This window comes from Oryctolagus cuniculus, chromosome 12 (genome assembly GCF_964237555.1).
Source record: "Oryctolagus cuniculus chromosome 12, mOryCun1.1, whole genome shotgun sequence".
Taxonomy (NCBI): Eukaryota; Metazoa; Chordata; class Mammalia; order Lagomorpha; family Leporidae; genus Oryctolagus; species Oryctolagus cuniculus.
Genome location: NC_091443.1, coordinates 44,643,120 through 44,668,116, shown reverse-complemented (window position 1 = coordinate 44,668,116; position 24,997 = coordinate 44,643,120). Strand labels below are relative to the sequence as shown.

At 39.2% G+C, this 24,997-nt stretch overlaps 1 protein-coding gene across 2 annotated transcripts in view; it reads left to right on the top strand.

Annotated features, from left to right (window-relative positions):
• The window catches only part of SCFD1 (sec1 family domain containing 1), a 109,261-nt gene that overhangs the window by 15,977 nt on the left and 68,287 nt on the right, over window positions 1-24,997 (top strand). The window contains exons 3-10 of one of the 2 annotated variants that reach the window (XM_051822744.2): window positions 380-468; window positions 5,724-5,814; window positions 8,041-8,163; window positions 9,367-9,454; window positions 11,407-11,496; window positions 15,955-16,010; window positions 16,956-17,041; window positions 19,622-19,721. In XM_051822744.2, coding sequence (XP_051678704.1) covers window positions 380-468; window positions 5,724-5,814; window positions 8,041-8,163; window positions 9,367-9,454; window positions 11,407-11,496; window positions 15,955-16,010; window positions 16,956-17,041; window positions 19,622-19,721 — 723 coding nt within the window. The remainder of the gene's footprint in view (window positions 1-379; window positions 469-5,723; window positions 5,815-8,040; window positions 8,164-9,366; window positions 9,455-11,406; window positions 11,497-15,954; window positions 16,011-16,955; window positions 17,042-19,621; window positions 19,722-24,997) is intronic. The other variant, XM_051822745.2, reaches the window with a different exon arrangement.

Here is a 24,997-nt window from a genome sequence, read left to right as displayed (position 1 = left end):
TGAGAGGTAGCATTACAGATGGTGAGAGACAAAAAGAAAGGTCTTCCATCCGCTGGTTCACTCCCCAAATGGCCTCAACAGCTGGAGCTGAGCCTTATCCGAAGCCAGGAGCTTCTTCCAGGTCTCTGACCTGGGTGCAGGGGCCCGAGCACTTGGGGCATCTTCCACTGCTTTCACAGGCTATAGAAGAGAGCTGGATCGGAAGAAGAGCAGCCAGTACTAGAACTGGTGCCTATATGGGATGCCAGTGCTGCAGGCAGAGGATTAACCTACTGTGCCACAGCACTGGCCCCTCAACATTGTCTTAATATGGTTTCCCTATTAGTTGTTCATGTATAATAATGATGTTTTAAAAACTCATGGTTGTTTTTCTGAATAGGTGCTCATTTATGACAGACTGGGCCAAGACATCATCTCTCCTCTGCTATCTGTGAAGGAATTAAGAGACATGGGAATTACTCTGCATCTGTGAGTTTTAACATACTTTCAAAAGTGACATTTATTTTTGAATACATTATTAAAAATTCATTTGGCCACCCTGAAATCAAATTATAAAAGAACATTTGTAGTGAAAGATAGCATTAGGTTACAGTACTTACATGTTGTAAAATATTTCCTCCTCTATATCCTCTTTTATTCAACTCATTTTTTTTTAATCAACAAATAGCAACCTACATATTTATGGAGTATAGTGTGATATATCAGTACATCTATCCAATGGATAGTGATTATTCTATTTTTGATGCAACATCATTGCATAATTTTTTAAAATATTTATTTATATGAAAGAGTTACAGAGAGGCAGAGAGTGAAAGAGAGGTCTTCCATCCACTGGTTCACTCCCCAGATGGCCGCAACAGCCAGAGCTGAAGCCAGGAACTAGGAGCTTCTTCTGGGTCTCCCACGTGGGTGGGCCCAAGGACCCAGGCCATCCTCTACTGCTTTCCCAGGCAGCGCCAACCCCTGTGTAATGTTTTAAAATATTGAATTTGGGGGCCAGCACTGTGGCATAGTGGGTAAAGCCACCACCTGCAGTGCCAGCATACCATATGGACGCTGGTTCGAGTCCCAGCTGCTCTACTTCTGATCCAGCTCTCTGCTATGGCCTGGGAAGGCAATAGAAGATGGCCCAAGTCCTTGGGCCCCTGCACCTGTGTGGGAGACCCGGAAGGAACTCCTGGCTCCTGGCTTTGGATCAGCGCAGCTCCAGCTATTGCAGCCAATTAGGGAGTGAACCAACGGATAGAAGACCTCTCTCTTTCTCTGACTCTCCTTCTCTCTCTTTGTAACTCTGACTCTCAAATAAATAGATAAATCTTTAAAAAAAAAAGAAATGAATTTGTTGCCAGACAGCACTTCAAACTGATTGGAGGCATTACTGTAGAACCCTAAACTGGATCCACTTACCCAATGCCACAGAAAGCCAGTCACTGACATCGGATGGTGGAAGTAAGTAGGTGTTTATTGCAAAGCACAGACCAAGGAGCCAGGCAGCTATTTCTTAATTTCCAGGCTCCCTGAGGAGTTAAGGGTGACGATATTACAGAAACCTGTGGTGGGAAAACTCCCTTCATTCAGACAGGCACCAGAGACAGTAAATGATCAAGAGCAGTTTATTGATGCTAGTGGGCTCAGCTGGAATTGTTTCCTGAGAACTGAGCATCAAACCTCAGTTTTTTACAATATTTATAGGTTCATCAGCATCATACCTTAATTGTTACAGCATTGATGGGCTTAAATTGTAGCCATGTGACTTACCATACTTTCAGTGGCCGGTGGGTCTGGTGTGTTTATAAAAGAGATTCCATGGGCAGATTTATAGGACAAACTTATGACTGGAGTTACAGAAGCACAACTTGGGACATCTTCCCTCCCTAAACAAGGTACAAGGTAACTGCACAGCTGCTTCACCTGATAAATGGGAGCAGCTATTTTTCAACGTTAGTGTCAGGGGTCCACTTTCCCTCCTTTTGTCTCTTTGCAGCTGTGTTTCCCTATAAAGGTTTAAAGGTTCTTTTTTTTTTTTTTTTTTTTTTTTTTTTTTTTTTTTGACAGGTAGAGTTAGAGACAGAGACAGAGAGAAAGGTCTTCCTTCTGTTGTTTCACTCCCCAAATGGCCACCACGGCCGGCACTACACCAATCCGAAGCCAGGAGCCAGGTGCTTCTTCCTGGTCTCCCGTGTGGGTGCAGGGGCCCAAGCACTTGGGCCATCCTCTACTGCCCTCCCGGACCACAGCAGAGAGCTGAATTGGAAGAGGAGCAACCAGGAATAGAACTCAGCAGCCATATGGGCCGAGGATTAACCAAGTGAGCCACAGTGCCGGCCCCCAAAGGTTCTTATACATTGAAATTGGGGCTGAGATGTACATGATCATTCCAGCCCAAGTTCCTGGTTGGTCAGTGCTGCTTGTTAATTTCCTTTGATTTGTCAGTGGTGCTGTGCCCTTAAGGGAATTTGTGATGGCTACATGGGCGCTAGTTGGTCAATGTTTACATGAATGTGACAGTTACATTCTGCATTGACCTGGAATTCCCCTATACAAATCACCCCAGAGCAAACAGCACGCTGGCCTCAGAATCATCCCTTAAGGCATTCAGATCTTGCTAAAAAGCCCATGAGAGTATTTTAGGCATGGAAAGCCAAGACACTGGCAAAAAATGACCTAAATGAAAGATCTCTGTGAGTGAGATCCCAGTGGATAAAAGGGCCATCAAAGAAGGAGGTACCTTTCTCTGAAGGGAGGAGAGAACTTCCACTTTGATTATGGCCTTGTCTAAATAAGTTTGTTACACTGGATATCTAAGAGTTTGTGAACTCAAGAGGCTTCCATAGCCTTGGCAGCTCATGACAAGAGCCTAGGGTGATTACTGACGTCATAAATAAGAGTGTCAATTGTTAAATCAACAACAGGAGTCACTGTGCACTTACTCCCCATGTAGGACCTCTGTCCATAATGTATGTGAGAATTAATGGTAAAACTAGTCTTCAAACAGTACTTTATACTTTGTATGTCTGTGTGAGTGCAAACTGTTAGAATATTTACTTAGTATAGAGTTGATCTTCTGTATATAAAGATAATTAAAAATAAATCTTAAGAATGGATGGGGGCCGGCGCCGTGGCTCACTAGGTTAATCCTCCACCTAGCGGCGCCGGCACACCGGGTTCTAGTCCCAGTCGGGGTGCCGGATTCTGTCCCAGTTGCCCCTCTTCCAGGCCAGCTCTCTGCTGTGGCCAGGGAGTGCAGTGGAGGATGGCCCAAGTGCTTGGGCCCTGCACCCCATGGGAGACCAGGAGAAGTACCTGGCTCCTGCCATCGGATCAGCACAGTGTGCCGGCCGCAGCGCGCTGGCCGCGGCGGCCATTGGAGGGTGAACCAACGGCAAAGGAAGACCTTTCTCTCTGTCTCTCTCTCTCACTGTCCACTCTGCCTGTCAAAAAAAAAAAAAAAGAATGGATGGGAGAGTGAGTAGGGGATGGGATGGTTTGCAGGTGGGAGGGTGGTTATGGGAAGAAGAACTGCTATAATCCAAAAGTTGTACTTTGGAAATTTGTATTTATTAAATAAAAGTTTTCTATATAAAAAATAAATAACATAAAAAAATCACCCCAGGGCAACACAAATTTTATCTGTAACATGTTAACTGTTCCTGACCAAACTGTGACCAAACTGAAGTTCAGCTTGATGCCGTTCTTGGAACTGGTGATTTATCAATAAGCATTTGTTGCTGTTGGCACTTGGCTAAGTGTTTTATTCCTTTATTTTACTAATGAATACTAAAGTTTATTTTTGAGATTGTCCCATAATTGTACAACTAGTTAGTAGCGGAAGTGTGGCCAAGTTGCTTGACCATTAATTAATTATGTGTTGTCTACTGAACCACAATGGCTCTGTAGCAGGTAATAGAAGAGAGGCATAACTCAGTGCTTCGTAGGTAACAGGGTTAGTCTGCCTGATTCAGAGTCTGAGTCTCTGCCTGACCTATTGCTGTTGCCTCCAGGGTGTGGAAAGATAACACAGCAGCAATGGTAAACTCTTGAGCTCTTGCCTCTGACCATTCTTTCCTATTTGCTGAAAAATACTACATCAGTCACTTTATACTCTACAGAATGTTTAAGTTGATTTGTAGGAAATAATAAGTTTTTAGAATATGAGATGGTGGCTATAGCCTATTAGGCAGTTGACTAGCTAGCATAAAAAGACAGCAACCTATGGCTACTATCACAGTATCCTTTTCATTGTTAGCAAGTAGTAGCCAGACAGATGGAAGAAAGTATTAAATGCAGACCCACTGGCAGCATGTACCTCTTTAACTCCCTTCTTGATTATAGAAAGATGAATATTATCAAAATAGAATGTTAGTCATATTTCCTTAGATAAGCTTTGTAAAATCTTCTAATACAGAATAAAGAAAGTCTATGATTTGATAATGAGATATTTGAATTATTCCCTGAATTATAAAAAGAGAAAGCTCTCCAGTGATATATATCTTCTTAGATAATCTCTTGTGCATTCTCTTGTGAAGCAGTAAATAACACAAAAGTAGATTTTGCGTAAGTTCTAAGGAAATATTAATATACACTTCATGGCCGGTGCCGCGGCTCAATAGGCTAATCCTCCGCCTAGTGGCACCGGCACACCGGGTTCTAGTCCCGGTCAGGGCGCCGGATTCTGTCCTGGTTGCCCCTTTTCCAGGCCAGCTCTCTGCTGTGGCCAGGGAGTGCAGTGGAGGATGGCCCAAGTGCTTGGGCCCTGCACCCCATGGGAGACCAGGATAAGTACCTGGCTCCTGCCTTCAGATCAGCGCGGTGCGCCGGCCGCAGCGCGCCGGCCGTGGCGGCCATTGGAGGGTGAACCAACGGCACAGGAAGACCTTTCTCTCTCTCTCTCTCTCTCACTGTCCACTCTGCCTGTAAAAAAAAATATATATATATATACACACTTCATTTTAAATATATATTTGATTTCATTTGTAGTTAAATTGTTGTGTTTGTGAAGACTCCTCCAGCTTTCTATTTTCCATTTTTAGGGAGAGCTACACTTTTAGCCTGCTCATCCTCCCTGGACCCCTATACCCCCTGAATTTCTGTGAAAAAGGAGAATAAAATTGATTTTGAATGTTCTTTAGTTCTTAAGAATGGCGGTATAAGGGAATGTTTGACTACAAGAAAATGAAAATAACAAGAAATTAGGATCTTACTAATGAATTACATTAATACTGACATAAGGAAAAAGTTTGCTCATAATTGCCATAAGAGCTTTTAGAACAGTGGTCATTGTGTGAGCTCATGGAATCCTGGTTTGAAAACTGTTTGAAGTATCTTCTTGGATAAGTGACTAAAAAAAACAGTGATGGGCCGGCACCGCGGCTCACTAGGCTAATCCTCCGCCTTGCGGCACCGGCACACCGGGTTCTAGTCCCAGTCGGGGTGCCGGATTCTGTCCCGATTGCCCCTCTTCCAGGCCAGCTCTCTGCTGTGGCCAGGGAGTGCAGTGGAGGATGGCCCAAGTGCTTGGGCCCTGCACCCCATGGGAGACCAGGAGAAGCACCTGGCTCCTGCCATCGGATCAGCGCGGTGCGCCGGCCGCAGCAGCCACTGGAGGGTGAACCAATGGCAAAAGGAAGACCTTTCTCTCTCTCTCTCTCTCACTGTCCACTCTGCCTGTCAAAAAATTAAAAAAAAAAAAAAAAAGTGATGGTTACGTTCTTTATGTTTTCTAGGCTTTTGCACTCTGATCGAGACCCAATTCCAGATGTTCCTGCAGTGTACTTTGTAATGCCTACTGAAGAAAATATTGATCGAATGTGTCAGGTAATGTGCATTCTCAGTTTCCTGACTCCTGACCATAGAAACAGATTTTTTTTCCAAAAAATATCTTAGATATCCAGTGTAAAGAATCAGGAATTCGAGGCCAGCATTGTTATGTAACAGGTAAAGCCTCCATTTGGCGATGCCAGCATCACTATAGGCATCAGTTCATGTCCTAGCTGTTTCACTTCCAATCCAGTTCCCTGCTAGTAACCTGGGAAAAGCAGCGGAAGATGGTCCAAATGCTTGGGCTCCTGCTATCCACATGGGAAACCTAGAAGAAGCGCCTGGCTTTGGTCTGGCCCAGAGCTGACCATTGTGGCCAAATGGGAAGTGAACCTACAGATGGAGGATCTTTCTGTCCTCCTCTTAGAGTTTCAACTCTAATAAATAAATCTTAAAAAAAAAAAATCCTTTTACCCAATTTCCCACTTTATTTTTTTGAGACTACCTTTGAATTTTAAATAGCTCAAGAAGTTTGAAAGGTTTTGACTGAAGAGCCATTATATCAGAAAAGACTGAATCTGGCTTAAAAAAAAAAAACAGAAAGCCTAAATATAATAACTTTAAAAATAGGGGTTTAGCTTTCTGAGATTATAATAGGAAGACTGGAAATAGATGTCTACAGTGAAGCAAGACTCTGGTTCTTTCTGTCTCTGATCCATCATCTTTAATTTTTTCATTTTGTTGTCTTGCTTGTTAGCTCCTGGATGTAAGGTGGCAGGCAGCAGCAGTTGTAAATATGCAGAAGGGGAAACAGGCTGTTCCAATCCTGAGTGTTCATTTTGATTGGGAAAGCTACGGCTTCCAATAAACTCACAGGAAACGTTCTGTTCCTTCATGTCTTACTGTGTAGAACTATCCACAAGTGCAGCTACCAGAGTTAATGTACATGCATTTATTGCTATCCCAAAGAAAAGATTGTTTTTGCAAGGAAAAGGAAACAAAGTGAGGCAGTACGTGTGTACACACACACACACACACACACACACACGTGTGCACTCACACTTTTATGTCTACATTTATTTCTGTAACTCTCCTCCCATCTTGATGGATAAACTCAAACTGTTTCAGTTCAACAATACAGGATACAGTCTAGATTTCCCTTTACAAATTTGTAACTCTTTTCTCTGACAGTGAGAGACATGATTACCGAAATCCTATACAAAATCATTTTCTCTGTCCTTGTTATAACTCATCTCTCTGTTTCTTGAATTACTACAGCCTCACTTTCCTCACAGACTCCAATCCCTTTGTTTTTTCATGTCTTTTCATTTTTATTCATTTATTTTCACTTTATTTGAAAGGCAGAAAGAGAAGAATCTTCCATTCACTGGTTCTCTCCCCAGATGTGCTCACAATAACCAGAGCTAGCCTAGGCCAAAGCCAGGAGACTGGAACGCAATCCACGGATCCACGTACTTGAGCCATCACTTGTGTTTCCTTGGGTGCAGATTCAGGAAGCTGGATCAAAAGAAAATGAGCCAGGCCACAAACCAGGCACCAAGACACAGGTGTTCCAAATGGCATCTTGACTGCTGTGCCAAACACCCACATGTGCACATGTTAACCTCTCTGAAATCAAATGCATCTTAAAATTTATTATGTATCATAAAGTCTTATTGGCAACATTACATTAATTCTTTCTAAAATTGCTACATATTTGATGGTGCCTGTTACATGCATTTAACATTTAGATTTGAAGAAATGTTATTTAGCTATTTGCCTAGAGTTTAATAAAATGAGTAAATTTGATAAGAGAATTTTCACTAAAATTCTGCCACTTTTAAGTGATTGAGAAGAAATACATTTGGACTTACCTGTGTGCAGTGAAGGAAGTACATGTGTCATCCTTCACGTGAGCACAGCAGAAGATAGTGTCTGCCAGTGTAGCAAGCCTTTCACTCTGTTAGTAGTATAGGATCCCTTCTGAGTGTTTCAAGGAAAATGCAGATGGCTATTTCAGAGCAGTTTGTGCAATCTTGTATTTAATGTGATTCTGTTGATAATTTATAATTTCATAACGTTATTAAGGTATATTTCATTAACCAGGTAAGTAGTACTTTTTCATAAGTTTCTTTTCATGGGACACCTTTTCAATTGTCATTTATCTAATCTTTTAAATCTATATTTTATCCACCAAAACCTTGCTCTTAAGAGTATTTTGAAAAATTTTTATTCATGGTCAACCTTTATACAATTGTATAAGAATACTCATTCTATTTATAGGACCTTCGAAATCAGCTTTATGAATCATATTATTTAAATTTTATTTCTGCTATTTCAAGAAGTAAACTGGAAGATATTGCAAATGCAGCCTTAGCGGCTAGTGCAGTAACACAAGTAGCCAAGGTAAGGGATTGGATTGGTTGGTGCTATTTTGTTAATATAAAAGTTAGTGTTCCAAATCCTATTGACATGAATGTCTTGTTTACAAATGACCTGAACAAGCTAAGAAATGTTTAGACTCAACACTTTTGTAGAATGCTGATAATGTAAATTATCTGTAACTTAAACTAGCCAAAACTAAAGGGGCCTAGTGTTTATGAAGTAGAAAGATAAAAATTAAAAGCAGAATCAATTTTTGCTTTAGGCTGGGATTTTTATGATCTTTTCAGCTCATTTCAGAAATAGTTTGATGGTGTGTTGTCAAAAATTGTGTTCAAAGTATGTTGACATTATTTTATCTGTAATCACTATAGTGACCATCCTGTCTATAAATTTTTTCTTCCTTAGTAAAGAGGATCCAAAGAGGCTATGTTGCATATTGTAAGAAAAAAGGAATTCCTTGCAGGCTAGCAACTCCATATCATAGTGACTTTTCATTAGGTTCAGCTATAAATAAATTTTCAAAATGTAATCCTGGTATAGCTTTATAGTGCCTTTAGTTTCTTGAATTTGGACAAGACATACATGAAAATTCTATGGAACTATATGGAGCAAGTAACAGAGTAAATATGCATTTATTTTCCACCTTTTTCCCAGCTGACAGGTTTTCTATTCTTATATTTAGATGGTCCACTACTACTTCTGATTAATTCTTGAGGTGTATGCCTTAATGTTCTTGATCAAGACTTATTAATTTCACATAAAATAAAATAACAAATAATTTTTAGTTTAAGTCAATTTCAAATACTTTTCTTCATTTCCTCCTAATTTGCACTTGCAAAGAACTGATGTAACTTTCTTGTTATATTTATGAAGGTTGAGGTAATAACTTTTCATAGGAAAGTGTGATTTAAAAGTTGTAGTTTTTCTTCAAAATGCCTGTTCCCATCACAATCACAATTTAGATCCTTGTAGCTGCCTAAATTTCGTTTTCTGAAAATGTTATTCTTCATGGCATTTATTGCCCAAAAGCTTGTTTTCAGTTGTCTTTTTCATATGCCTATCCTTTTGTTTAATTACATAATCTGCTATGCAGTAGTTTTCTGTTACTGAATTTATAATTTTATTATAATATCTTCTGCTGTTACTAGATTATATCAAATAAAATTTCCTTTTGATGTGGCCATATTACAAAATAGATTTGTAAACCTTTTCTTTTGTTTCTAGGTTTTTGATCAGTATCTCAACTTTATTACTTTGGAAGATGATATGTTTGTATTATGTAATCAAAATAAGGAGCTTGTTTCATATCGTGGTATGTAAAAATAAGAATATTACAATTCGTTATTACCGAAATGAAGAAAAAAGTAGTGAATAGGATTGGCATACTTCAGAGCAACTTAGTTTACAATAGTAAAGCTGTAAAAGTTTTTAAAAAGCATTCAAAGAAAATGTGTGAATTTTCTCACAAATAAGCAACATTTAATAAACCTGTAAGCTGAAAAAGCACCAATTCTTTTTGTGTATTTTAAAGATTTATATGTTTATTTATTTGAAAGGCAGAGTTCCAGATGAAAGGAACGGACAGAAATCTGTAATCCGGTAATTCGCTTCCCAATTGGCTGTAAAAGCTGTGGCTGGGGCAGGCTGAAGCCAGGAGTTCCATCTGAGCTGGAATTCCATCTGAGTCTCCTACATGGGTGGCAGATACCAAGTGCTTGGGCCATGGGCCATCTTCTGTCTTCCCAGGTGAATTATCCGGGAGCTGGATGGGAAGCAGAGCAGTAAGGACTCAAACCAGCACTCGCTTGGGATGCAGGTGTTGCAGGCAGTAGGTTAACCCATTGCACCACAATGCCAGCCCCATCTAGTTCTCTTTTAGGTGTCCCCACAACAACATGTATGAAGGTCCACTCATGGCGTGTAAGACAGTATTTTATAGCAGGAGTAAGTTAATTGTCTAGTACTTTGACAGAATTGCAGAATTTTCTCAAATCTGTTGAATCCTTGGATAAAAGAGCCAAGAACCTTTAAAAGCTTCCCGAGAGACTACTTTTTCTTCTCCTGTATTTCCAGGGTGATTTTTACACCCACTTAAGTGTGGTAACTACTTTTTCACAGTCTTACATTAGAAAATAAATTCATGGGGCCAGTGCTGTGGCACAGTAGGTTGAGCCTGCCCTTGGAACAGCATCCCATATAGGAGTGCTGGTTGGAGTTCAGCTGCTTTGCTTCTGATCCAGCTCCCTGCTAATGGACCTGGGAAGGCAGCAGAATATGGCCCAAGTACTTGGGCCCCTGCTATTGTTTTGGGAGACCTAGATAGAGTTCTAGGCTACTGGCTTCAGTCTGACCTAGCACTGGGTATTGCTGACATTTGAAGAGTGAACCAGCAGGTAGATAGAAGATTTGTCTGTCTCTGTCTCTCACTCTCTCTCTCACTGTGCCTTTCAAATAAATAAATCGTTTTATTAAAAAACAAGCAGTCTTTACAAAAAAGAAATAAATTCATTAATCTTATAATGCAAAGAGAATGTTATGTGATAGTGGTTTTGCCATAATTAACTTACTTTGTCATTTTCTGGCCCTATAAACCCTTTTATAACAGCATCAGTAGTTTCTTGGAGGGTGGGCATTTACTCCATTAAGACTCCTGTGTCCTGTATCGGAGTACCTGGTTTTGATTCCTGGCTCTGGCTTCTAGTTCCAGGTTCCTGTTGTGGACTCTGGGGCCAGCAGGATGGCTCGAGTACTTGGGAGATAAGGATTGAGTTCCTAGTTCCCAGCTTCCAGCTTCAGTCCCAGCCATTGCTGGTATTTGGGGAGTGGACCAGGCAATAAAGGTGTCTGTCAACACCCCTTCCAGTCTCCCTCTCTGCCTCGCAAATGATGAGTGAACTTTTAAAAATTTTCTTGAGGCCATGTAATTTAGTGTTTTATGAATAAAATTATAGAATACAATATTTTCCCTTTTACAATAGCCAAGTTTTGCATGGCTGACTTTTCAATTTTTTTCAAATTACTACTCCCCTAGTATTGAAGTAGTTTGTTTGGCTGTGTTGTTTTGGTTTTGTTTTTTGTTTTTTGTTTTTTGAGGTAGTATAATTTTCAACAGGTACTTGTTCATTTAAAAAAATATTAAAGCAAAAATTTCACTGGGGTATTATAAATGTTATCAAACTGCATATTTGTTTAATAGTTTTAAGAGTTTAATAGAAATAAAACAAATTGTGGTCACTTTCTCTCCCCTTGCCTGTGTCATGTCAGCCATTAACAGGCCAGATATCACGGACACGGAGATGGAAACTGTGATGGACACTATTGTTGACAGCCTCTTCTGCTTTTTTGTTACACTGGGTAAGTTTTCCAGTCTTCCCGGTATTTCTTCAAAGTATCTTAACTGTTTTAACAGCTCATTTTAACCCGTTACACTAATATGACCTCATCTGTCTGGATCTCCAGAGGCTCTCTGAAGTTGGGGTAAAATACATGTTCTGTGTTATTTGAAACCTAATTCTTCCAATAACGTGATGTGGTAATTCCTCTTGAGTTAGCTTTTAGCACATCTACTGAGTTGTCTCCTTCGGTGTCTTTATCAATTGTAACTGCCTAGTTTAAGTGTTTTGGTGATGACTTCACTTATGTGCCTGCTAATTGTCCTTTAATATTCACCATGAAAAATGTCAAACATACTTCTGTGTTGAGAGCTATCTGAGTATGCTTTGTAAATAGTAACAGGAAATATACAAGGCTTCAGAAAACAATTTATATGTAATACTAATCTATGTGTACTTTACAAAATTTTTAAGTATTTCTTTGGGTCATCTAAAATTAGAATTACATTGTTTTTAGTATCTAATATCTGACTTTATGCTTTTCTAGAATCAGTCTGTTTAGTAACCTGTTATAATTTTTATTTCTTTGAAAGGCAGAGAAGAGAGTGTATGAGAGAGAAATCTGTCATCTGCTAGTTCACTCTCCACTGCCCACAACAACCAAGGCTGGAAATCAGGAGCCAGGTCTCCCACGAGGGTGGCAGGGACTCAACTACTTGCATCATCACCTGTTGCCTCCCATGGCGGCCATTAGCAGGAAGCTGGATTGGAGAACAGAGTTAGGACACGAACCCAAGCAGTCTGCTATGGGATGCAGGGACTTAACCGGAGTACCAAATGCCTGCCCATGCAATATTAATTTTTTTGAAAGATTTATTTATTTATTTATTTAAAAGTTACAGAGAGGCAGAAGCAGAGAGAGAGGTTTTCCATCCATTGGTTCACTCCCCAAATGGCTGCAACAGTTGAAGCTGGGCCAATCCAAAACCAGGAACCAGGAGTTTCTTCTGGATCTCCCACATGGGTGCAGGGGCCCAAGGGCTTGGGCCAACTTCTACAGCTTTCCCAGGCCATAGCAGAGAGCTGGATCAGAAGTGGAGCAGCCGGCACTTCACCAGTGCCCATGTGTAATGCTGGCACTGCAGGCAGCTGTTTTACCCACTACGCCACAGCACCGGACCCCTGCAGTATTAATTTTATAGACACTTACAGCTTTTAGTTAAAGTGATCCTCATACTATTTTAATAAAATCTGTTTTCAAAAATGAGAAACTTCAAGAGGACATAAAATGTATAGGTTAGGCTTTAGACAAATGTTTAAAGAGGATTTGTGTGCGAATTTGGGGGTTATTCCCATTAACTGCCAGCCCTATGCTCATACTTCTCATTCCTCTCCTCAGTAAGTCCTCTGTTTCTGTTTCCTCTTTGTTCTGTGTTCTAGTAAAGTGGAAAGTACTCTCAGGAGAAAGACTGGTTACAAATGCGTCTCCCCTTTGTCATTCTCTTTGAGGAGTTTTATCTCCCTGGCTGTTTAATGGGCTCTCAATGTCCTCAAGGGAGCTTTTTTGTTTTTTATTTATTTTTTTTAAACACATGTATCAACTTTAGTCATTAGTTATTTTTGTATTGTGCCATCCTAATCAGTATCCAAAATTTTACCTATTGCTAGGGTTATGGTGACCAATTTTCAAAATAAGAGTAGACTTAAAAAAAATGACCTCTGGGAAGCTGGATTTTTTTTTTTTTCAAAGAAGAAATTGAAATTATTGCCAGTCTGACATAGAATGATGTCAATATTAAATTGTTAAGTGAAGAAAACCGATTTTCAGAACAGTATCTATGAAATCCTATTTTTGTTTTTTTTATATGCATGTACACACACACATTCACATTTACTGCACAATATGTAGAAAACAATCTGAAAGCATCATTTCTACTTTTTTTTTAAAGATTTATTTTATTTATTTGAAATACAGAGTTACAGAGAGAGGTAGAGACAGAGAGAGAGAGGTCTTCCATGTGCTGGTTCACTCCCCAGATGGCTGCCATGGCTAGAGCTATGCTGATCCAAAGCCAGGAGCCAGGAGCTTCTGGGTCTCTCACCTGGGTGCAGGGGCCCAAGGAGTTGCGCCATCTTCTACTGCTTTCCCAGGCCATAGCAGAGAGCTGGATTGGAAGTGGAGCAGCTGGGACTAGAACCGGTACCCATATGGGATGCCGGCACTTCAGGCTAGGGCTTTAACACTGCCACAGCGCCAGCCCCTATTTCTACTCCTTAATTGGTATTATTTTGGTGGGCTGAAATCAAGATGGTTAACTTTATATATTTCTAATATTATTTAAATTTTTTGAGATAAACATGTAGTATAACTTGGGCCATCAGAATAAAACAGTTTTTAAAAGCATTTTACTTTTTCAGTTGCACTCCTATAAAATCTAAAATGCAACAACTTCCTCATATAAAGTTATCAGTATACCAAGTTTATTTTTAAGAGATTTTTCAGTGCATTTAGATTTTTTTTTCTATTAGGATTGCAGCCTTTGTTAAAATTTATCAGAGTAATAAGAAATTAAGAGGTTCAGTGAGTTGATTTGATAATTAAGGCTAGCTTTAGGAGCATTTCACGTTATACAAAGTATGTGTTTTCTGTTTTCATTTTTTTAAAAGATTGATTTATTTGAATAACAAAGTGACAGAGAGTGAAGAGACAGAAAACAGAAGGATCTTCCATTTGCTGGTTCATTCTCCCAAAATGGCCACAATGGCCAGGGATGGTTCAGGCCAAACCAGGAGCCTGGAACTCCATTCAGGTCTTCCATGTGGGTGGCAGGGGCCCAAGTACTTGGGGCAATCTGCTGCTGCTGCTTTCCCAGTTGCATGTGTGGGCAACTTGATCAGAAGTGGAGCAGCCAGGACTCGCATAGGCACTCCAGTATGTAATGCCAGTGTTGCATGCAGCAGTTGTGACCCATTATGTCACATTGGCCCCTAAATTAGTCATTTTTTAAAGACTATAATCCTTTTAATATCAGTCAATTTCTTGTTACTACAATGAAACATCTGACAGGAGCTGACTTTCTATAAAGAGAAATGGTTTATTTAGCTCACAGTTCTGTGCATTCAGGTCCAAGATCATTAGCCCCATTGGTTGGGCATCTGGTGATAGCATTGCTGCCAGAGTCTTAAGTTGACATAGATCATCACATGGAAAGAGATGGGGTTCAGATGCTCATCTGTCATGTCTATGTGGTCTCTCTCTCTCTCTCTCTCTCTCTCGTTGTTTTAAGATTCTATTCATTTGAAAGGCAGAGTTAACAGAGAAGGAGAGATCTTCCATCTGCTGGTTCACTCCCCAAGTGGCCACAATGGCTGAAGTTGGGCCAGGCTGGAGCCAGGAGCAACTTCTGAGTATCCCACGTGGGTGACAGGGGCCCAAACACTTGGGCCATCCTCTGCTGCCTTCCTAGGTACACCAGCTGGGAGCTGGACTGGAAGTGGAACAAGGACACATATGGGATGCTGGCAGTACAGACAGCAACCTAACCTGCAAGCCACCACACCAGCCTCTATGTGGTCTCTTACAAAGCCACCAGGGGGCTCAACCATAACAAATTCACCCAAACAAATCACTTCCCCCAAGGCCCTGCCTTTAAACACCGTAATTAGATTGTTTCTACCCTTGTAGTACCATTAACATAAGACTTGGGAGGCAGGGGCACAAACCTTTAATATTTGGGCATTGGGGAGATACTCAGTATCCAAACTCATATCCAAGCCATAGGACCTTCACTGTAAATGTTTATAAATAAATAACAATCCCAAACTGCTAAATTAGCCAAGCTCTTTTCATTCTTTTAAGTCAAACTAGTGTGAGTTCTTCTAGTAAACAATCATTTGAATTGCTCATTTGTGTGTGTATGGCGAGGGAGCAGGTCAAATGCTGATTTAGTTACCCCATTGAAAACTCCAGTTGTCCTAGACTGAGCCACTCCATAGAAAATTTTTTTTCTGACACTCTAGTGTTTTCTTTATTAATGAGAAGATTCGTTTCTAAAACTTTGCTTTTATGTTGATTATAAGACCTTTTATAAGATTTGTTAATTTATTTGAAAGGCAGAATTACAGAGAGAGGGAGAGACAAACAGATCTTGCAACCACTGGTTTAATCCCCAGATGGCCGCAATGGCCAGGGCTGTGCCAGGCTGAAGCAACAGCCAGGAGCTTTATCCAGGACTCCTACATAGGTGGCAGAGGTCCAAACACTTGGGCCATCTTCCACTGCTTTTTCTAGGCCATTAACAGGGATCTGGTTTGGAAGAGGAGCAGTTGGGACTCAAACTGGTGTCTAAAGGGAATGCTGGCATTGCAAGCAGCAGTTTTACCCACTGTGCCATAATTCTGGCCCCAGTGCCGATATATTTTATAACTGACCATTTTAATTAAGAATCAAGGTCATTTCTAACATTTGTTTTTAAAACAGGTGCCGTCCCTATAATCAGATGTTCAAGAGGGACAGCAGCAGAAATGGTAGCAGTGGTGAGTTTATGCAAATATCACTTGGGTAAATAATATTGTCAGTTTCTAATAAATACCTCAAATGTTTTTGTTAGTATTAAGTACTTGATTGTTACGGGTTGTATATTTAGTACCAATAACAAATATTTTTATCTTAATACATGAGAATTCCACAAGAGATTATCAAGTGTGTATACCAATGTGATAAGATAAAATTATTTACTGAATTCTGCTAGTCCAACCCTGTATCTTTTTTTTTTTTTAACTAAACTGTATATTCATCAGCCTTGTTTCTCCAGGTAGGAGTTTATACTTATTTGATCCTCCAAGTCATGTAATATTTAACTTCATTTAGCAAATATTTATTATAAATCACAACCATTTTTTAAATGCTGCACGTTTTGCTGTCCCACTACATTAGAGTAAAATATTTAGTATAAATTGAACATTCTTAAGTTTACTTATTTGAAAATTAAAAAGAACCAAAAAAGATTAGAGAAATTATAGAATTACTGAAACAGAAAAAGTTCAGTGGTATGGAAAGACAGGGAAGTACTGTAACATTTTGGAGGTCAGTGGAGCTCAGTGGATAACTGATGGAAGACTGCTTTCTTTCACGTGGGACCTTTTGGCCCTCACCAGTACTCTCCTCACTCCCACCCATCCAAATCAACATTTTTTCATTTGGATACCTTCCTTGGCACAGCTGAGTCATGCTTACAGAGAAAAGTGCTGTTTAGAGAAATCAGGCCTGAGTCACAGTAGAAAAGTCATTAGTCTTTTTCGAGTCCAAGTTGTGAGAGTATTGAAATAGTTAAACTAAAATACTTAGATATTTAAATTACTATTTTATAAGTAAATATCAGGTTTCTTGGATATGAAACTAAGACCAGCAGTATTACCCTAAAGTTCATAAAGTTATGTGATACTGTTCTTTAAGATTTCATCTAAAATTTGATTTTTCAGAAACTAGATAAGAAACTTCGAGAAAACCTAAGAGATGCAAGAAACAGTCTTTTTACAGGTGACACATTAGGAGCTGGCCAATTCAGGTATTATATTACTTGATATACTTCCAGGACTTGAAAATAAAACATTTGTAGAATACATTTGTCATTTTCTTTGTCTAATAGAATACCTCTATCTTTGCAGGGAATGTGTTCCTTAACTTTTTAGTGAGGTAATCAAAATCAGGATTTTTTGACCCAGATTGTTCTTGAAATATAAATGAATATTTTATTCAGCTGACCTTTTGGTAGAAATTTGTTAAATTTTATCATCTAGGAGATATGTTTCTGTTTATATGGCTTTCAAGGTCAGAAGTCATTTCCTTTAGGTTATCATTAAGCCTCTTGGTAATAGAAAAAGTGAGAAACTTTGGATGCATGTATCTGTTCCTACTTTTAATATCAAATTTCTATATTTATCCTGAAATACTAATATCTTACACTTGCAAAGCATTTTTGTCATTGTTAACATTTCTAGCCCTAGAAGGTAATGCCAAAGTTAGTGGCTGCTCAATTGTTATTGAATAGACATAATTCAGAATCCTATATATTACAGAATATCTTGATTATTAGTAATAATAGACAATATTGGATTGAAGAAGTAGAGACCCACTCAAATGGCTGAGAATTATATACATGAGGAGACTTCATTTTGGAAAATTGATTCTTATCCTCAGTTTAGGTGAATTAGTAAATCTGTAAAAATAAATTGATGCTCAGAAAAATAACTGCCCTCTGGGAACGGTAATGTCTTGACAACCTTCCACAGACTTCATTTCAAGTCAGTTTTCATGGCTCATGTTTTGGAGTTTTCACTAACATTGTGTTTCAGTTGTTTGGCCAACTGTCTCAGCTCCTATATTTGTTTTTTGTTTTTAAAGATTTATTTATTTATTTGAGAGGCAGAGAGAGAGAGAGAAAGATCTTCCGCCTGCTGGTTCACTCCCTAGATGGCCGCAACGGCCAAAGCTTCGTCCGTCTATCCAAAGCCAGGAGCCAGAAGCTTCCTCGGGGTCTTCCATGCAGGTGAAGGGGCCCAAGCACTTGGGCCATCCTCCACTGCTTTCCCAGGCCACAGCAGAGAGCTGGATCGGAAATGGAGCAGCCGGGACTCAAACCAGTGCCCATATGGGATGCCGGTGCCACAGGTGGCAGCTTTACCTGCTATGCCACAGCACCAGCCCCCATATTGTTTTAAATTGTTCCTTTATTCCATTTCTGGTCTTAACTATTTTTCAGAATATTTCTTAGTAGAGCAGAAATATCAGATTCTCACCTGACTTTAACAGAAGCAACTGCTATCATACCTTACTTAACATTTCTTTAATAGTGCTCTGGTTTAAACCTTAGAAACAAATATAAAGGCATAAACTATTTTATTTGGATAATTTTTTAAAAATTGTTCTCAGCACAATGTGGTTGTCTACTTTCTTAAGTTCATTGAATACATTTCTAAATTACTTTAATTAGGGGTCAGCGATTTTTTGGAATGTTGTTAAATACATTTGAATGCAACCATAAGCTAGTGATTCTTACCCAGGGGTGGTTTTTTGCCCACCACAGACATGGGTAATGTGTGGAAACATATTTGGTTGTCATAGCAGGGTAGATGCTGCTGGGTAAGATGCTGCTAAACGTTGTGCAGTGCATAGAAGAGACACTCATAACAAATTACCCAGACCCAGATGTCAGTAGTGCCAAGCTTAAGAAACCCTCCTGTGGGCAAACCTCCCTTCTACTTTGCTCTGCAGTAATGTATGATAATAGGTGGTGAAGGTGTCACTCTGACTCTTATCCAGAGTCAGTGCAGCTAGGAAAGTCCACTGACTGATAGCCAGAAGGGTGTATTGGATTACTAAAATGGAGGTCTTGTAATAGGAAATATGTAGGTAATGTAATCAGATAGCAAGAACTTGAAAAATGGTTTGTACCCTGAATACAATAGTGCCTTTAGAGCATATCTCTCAAACTTGAATAAACACATGGTAACCACTTGGCTTTATGCCTTAATTTATTTTAAGTTTGAAGTCTGTTTCACATCTAAATTTTAATAATAGTGTCAAACAGTACATGAAGTAGCAAATGCCATTTCTGTTAAGTGACTAATTAAATAATTAGGTACCATTGTGGCATGATGTTTTCATTTTATGTGTTGTTATGGGATAGGGTTTTTTGAAGTTCTTTTGTGGTCTACTTTTTTGTATTTTTTAAATAAAAAATTAGCAATTTATGAAACTATCAAATATCTGTATAAATTTATAAGACCTACTGTTTGTAATTGTTTTCCCTGAGTTTGATAATAACTATTCCTCTCCCTTTTTTTCAAAAATATAAAGTTCATGGCTAAGTAGAAGCTACTTACTATTATTCACAGAATTATTCTGTAAAAGTATTTGTATAGATTTCTTCATTTAGGAAAGTTTCCTAAAACTTGTAATCTAGTATTATCCTTAGGTCTAGGTAGTCTAAAGCATTACTGTGTTTAACTGACCATATTAGAAGCAATATTTTTTAAATGAAATGTATATTAACATACTGTTGTTATATATACTGCAAAGTGTTAGAAAATTTTAGATGTAACACTTCTATCAAAATTTATACATGTATTTTTTAATATATTTACAGCTTCCAAAGGCCTTTATTAGTCCTTGTTGACAGAAACATAGATTTGGCAACTCCTTTACACCATACCTGGACATATCAAGCATTGGTGCATGATGTACTGGTAAGAGGCTAAATACAGCACTTAGTACTGAAATGTAACATCAGTGGTCCCCTTAATTTCAAATTAGTATCATGACTGCAAAAATAGAGATGACAAGCATAGAGCTAAAAAATATGAATTATAAAAAAGGTTGTGGATGCCAAAAAATAGTGAAGCATTGAAGCATATAGTTCCAATTTTATGGTCTTTATAATATAAAATAGTTAATCATTCACATTGGTGGGGGGAGAATGGAAGAAAATGAACAACGATTATTTAGATTTTCATATTGAATAAGTAAATAAATGTGTTCTCCCTGGGAAACAAAATTGTACTTTCTCCTTTTCTCTGGAAATCAGTAACCTCATTTTATGATAAAAATAAAGAGTATTTTATGTTATACCATATGTTTTCTGAAGTAATTCCACATATCTGATTTCATGTATACAGCAAAAATTTACATTTCTCCATGTATATATTCATCTAGTAAATATTGTGTTTGGTATGTAATATATACAGATAAACACAAGCCCAGTCTCCAAAGACAGTGTAAAGAAAACATACATACAATTAATTACTCCGAAGACACTAAGCAATAGGTCCAGAATAGTCTCCATTTATAAGATAGAAAAACTGAAGTTAAACAATTTGGTTTTGTTGTTTTTTTTTTTTAAGATTTATTTTATTTATTTGAAAGTTAGGGTGATGGGGCAGTGTAGAGGCAGGGGAGAAAGAGATCTTCCATCCACTAGTTCCTTCCTCAAATGGCTGCCATGAGGCCAGGAACCTGGAACTCCTTCTGGGTCTCCCACATGGGTGCAGGGGCCCAAGTACTTAGACCATCTTCCACTGCCTTCCCTGGCGCGTTAGCAGGGACTCGCATCAGAAGTGGAGCACATGGAACTCAAACTGGCGATCATAGGCGATGCCTGTGTTGCAGGTGGTAGATTGACCTGCTGTGCCACAATGCCAGCCCCGAGTTAAACCATCTGAACCCGAATCATTGGCTCTCTAAAGACTAGCAACCTAGTATATAGTGCTCTAATTATCACCAAGATTTCCTGAAATATATAACAAGGAAATTAAAGATACGCAGTAGATGAGTTGGTTTACTAATTTATTTCTTTAAACCTGAATATAAGCTCTGAAGTGTTTATGTAAATATGATTTGGGAGTACTGGAGGAAATTGGCCTTTCTGCATACTTGTCTATCCTACAGTCCTATGCCATTACTATAGAATTAATATCAAGGAAATAATCAATTCCAAATCAGTAGAGAGGGCAAGGAGAATCAAGTTAACCTCTGAATTAAACTGAGTAATAGGACATGGAAGCTGATTTTAGAGGGTCAGCTAAGAGACTGGAGAGTTCAGTTTAATCAGTATTTGAGTGCCAGCTTCTTTTTGTTTAAATATATTGATTGATTGATTTGACAGGCAGTTATGGAGAGGTAGAGCTCTTCCATCCCCCATCCGCTGGTTCACCCCCCAAATGGCCACAACTACCAGGGCTGGGCCAGCCTGAAAACTGCAGCCAGGGGCTTCATCCCTGTCTCCCATGTGGGTGCAGGGGCCCGAGCACTTGGGCCATCTTCCACTGCTTTTTTCCAGGTCATTTGCAGGGAGTTAGATTGGAATTGAAGCAGCCAGAACTCAAAGCAGCGCCCATATGGAATGCTGGCATTGCAAGTGGCAGCTTAACCCACTATACCAGGACCCTGACCCAAATGCAAATGCCTGCTTTTAAACTGACATTCCAGTTGCTGGTTTCAGTAATAATAAAGGCAAAAGTACTTCTTTCCTCCTGAAACTTACATTCCAATAGGAAAGAGGAAATAAATAAAACATAGAATATTTCAGAAGGTAGAATAAAGAAGGTGATGATGAAGAGGTTTGAAGTTTTAAAATAGGGTAGAATCGCTGATAAAATGGCATTTGAGGAAGGATCTACAGGAAGCAAGAGAGTTAGTTACATAGCTATATGGAAAAAAACATTCCAAGGATGCCTAATGTGTTTGAAAGATGTCAGGGTAGTCACGTGCCCACAGGAAAGTGAACAGGGCAGGGGATGGGGAGTTGAAGGAGATAAAGTAGGACACAAGAGCAATGTAGTTATAAGGACACTGATGTTTAACTGGGGGGAAATGGGGAACCACACACAGTTTTCAGTAAAGGAGTGCCATCTGGTACACATTTTAAGACCATCACTCCAGGTGCTGTGTTGAAAATAGACTCCTTGTAGCCATAAGTAAAACAAGACAGTCATTTAGGAGGTTGTCCAATTATCTTGGTAAAAGGTAGACATTCAGGAGGATGAAAATGGTGAGGACTATGATTATCTATTGAATATGGAATATAAGATCTGTTGATGAGTTGGATGTGGAATTTAAGAGGAGAGGAGTCACAGATAACTTCAAGGTTTTGGCCTTTGCAAAAGGAAAGATGTTTACTGCGATGGAAAAGACATGAAAGGGGCAGTTGTTTAGGGGGAAAGGATCAAATGTATAGTTTGGATGTGTTAAATATGAGATGTCTATTAAGATATCTGAATGTAGATGTTGAATTAGGTAGACAAGAGTCGAGTTCAGGAGAGAAATCTGGTTTAGAGAAATAAATTTAATTGTAGTCCATATATAGATGAGATTTAAAGCCAGATCACTAAGGGAATGAGTATAGATAGATAGTATAGATAGAACGAGTATAGATAGATAGAGTCTTAAGAACTGTACTCTGAAGCACTAATACATTTGGAAGTCAGGTTAACAAATAGGAACCAACAGTGCACTGTGGGAAGGAGCAGCTGCCAAGGTGTGAGAACTAGATCTGTGTAGCTTTTGGAAGCTAGTGAATTAAGTATTTCAAAGAGGAGGCATATAACTAAAAAGACTGTTGCGTATGGCAGTGTCAAGATGGTTAATGACTGTGGTAAAAGTTTCCATAGTGTAGGGATAAAACACTGAAGAAATATAGAAAGAGAAGCATATGACAATAAATATATACAAATCAAAAAAATATTTTCTGTGCAGGAGAGCTGAGAAACGGGTTGATTCCTGGAAGGGGGATGCAAGGTCAGAAAATATTTTTAATAAGAAAAATGATTCATGTTTGTGATGGGAATGATCAAGAAGTTAATGATGTAGGAAATTGTTTGTCCTGTAGGTGGGGTCAGTGACTAGTGTAAACCACGATTTCTCTCTCAACTTCGGCATTATTGACTTTGGACCTGATCATTGTTGTGTGGGGCTGTCCTGTACATTGTATGATGTTTAGCGTCATCTCTGTTCTCAACCCCCCCAGATGCCAGTACCACTCTGCCAGTTGTGACAAATTGAATGTCTTCAGACATTGCCACATATGCCCCAGAGGATAGGAAGGGACAAAATTACCCGATTGAGAAATACTAATACAATAATATGATGACAAAGCTAGAGTTGTTTGAGGGGAAGAAAGGTTAGTAAAGGATTGGGGAGTAGCAAGGAAGATACCTAACCTCAGCCCCAAGCCAAGTGGTAATAGATGTGTGAGGCTGAAAAATGTATATTATTACCATCTCAGAAGGCTGCAGGGGTAACCCATTGGAGTTCAGTTAGAGCAAGAAAATATAGGGGAAATTTAGAGGGGATATTCAAAATAGGATATTTTGCTGATGACTGAGTATGAGTTCCAGGGGTTGTGACAGAAGGATTTCAGGAGCTGGGTAAGTTTGGGAGTTAGGAAGTGAGAGAGGGCAGCGGTGAGGACTTATATGGGGATTAAGGGCATAATGAGATGATCTTGATAGTGTCAGATCACATTGGAGCACGCTAATCACAGGTTGCCTCTTTGATCCTGCCAGGGATGCTATGGAGGCTGAGACATTTAAGGATCCTTTCTAATTACGGACCTTGACAAGTCCCTGGGCTTTTTGTGTGGTGGAAGAAAGGAAAGAACAGGATGCCTTGAGTACAGGAAAGAAGACATGAACAAATAATTGCAGTATAAGAGGATATGCTGAGTCTCCATTGTCAGAAAATTGGGAAACGTGACTTGGGGCAGAGATTACTCAGAACCGAAGAAGGCTAATACTAGTCCTTGGTGAGATTTTTCTAAATCGTCACATAAAAAGTTGACAATTTTTAAACTTTTATTTATTTGACAGAGTTCCCATTAATTGATTCTCCAAATTCCTGCAATGGCAAGGACTAGGCTGGGATGAAGCCAGGAGCCAAGAACTCAATGGAGGTCTTCCATGTGGGTGGCAAGGACACAATTAAGTCATCACCTACCACCTCCTAGAGTGTGTAGAGTGTGAATTGTTAGAAAGCTGGAATCGGGAGCCACACCTGGGCACGCTGACGTGGGATGCAGGCCTTCCAACTGGTGTCTCAATTGCTAGGCCAAATGCCTGCCCTAGAAGTTAATCTCAGAAGAGTTGGGTTATAATAAACTGCACAATTTATTGGTAGTACAGTTCTGTTCATTAATGCAGCTCCTAGATATGAACAAACTAGCTGAGATGTCATAAATTGTAACCATGCTATTTCTTACTGATTGTTAACACTACTATTTTGCCAGTTTCCTCAGAGCTTTAAAAATTCTTGTTTATACCATTTGTCTCCACAAGATGGAGTACAAGTTCTAGATAGGAAATATTAACTGAAAAGTTTGATGCTTTTTTATGTCAAATATCTCCCCCAAAATCTGGATTATTGATAATTATTTATAGATTAGGCTTGGAAGCAACTGAAAATTCACAGAGCTTCCTTGTGTGCCATAAAGACAATTGTTATATAAAATAGAAAATACCTTTGGTAAAAAGCTTTGCACTGCCTGTTTCCTTTTATCAGGATGTAGGATACAAAATAAGTAATCAGAACACCGTAATTCCTTGCTGTTATAGCTTGTTTGCTGGAGGGTTGAGTTTGTTTAACTGCAAAGAGTGGTTACTCTCAGAGGAATAGACATTATTTCATATTTATCCCTTTTGTCCTTTGCTACTGACTCTTACAATTGAAACATCAAATCAGAATTTATACTTATGTACATAAAGACTTAATTAAAGGGTGTTTTTGACACTCAAGAATAAAAAGGAAGTGGTTTCCAAATAAATACATATTTTTATTGTTTGTGTGTTTATCAGAGAAACAGACCCCAGCAACTCCTGGCTGTGGCTGAAGTTGACATCCGGGAACTCAATTCAGGTCTCTCACATGGGGTGGCAGGGACCCAGCTCTCGGCCTCCTGGGGTCTGCGTTAGTTGGGAAGCTGGAGTCAGGAGCCTGAGGCAGTACTGGATCTAGGCACTCCAACATGGGATGC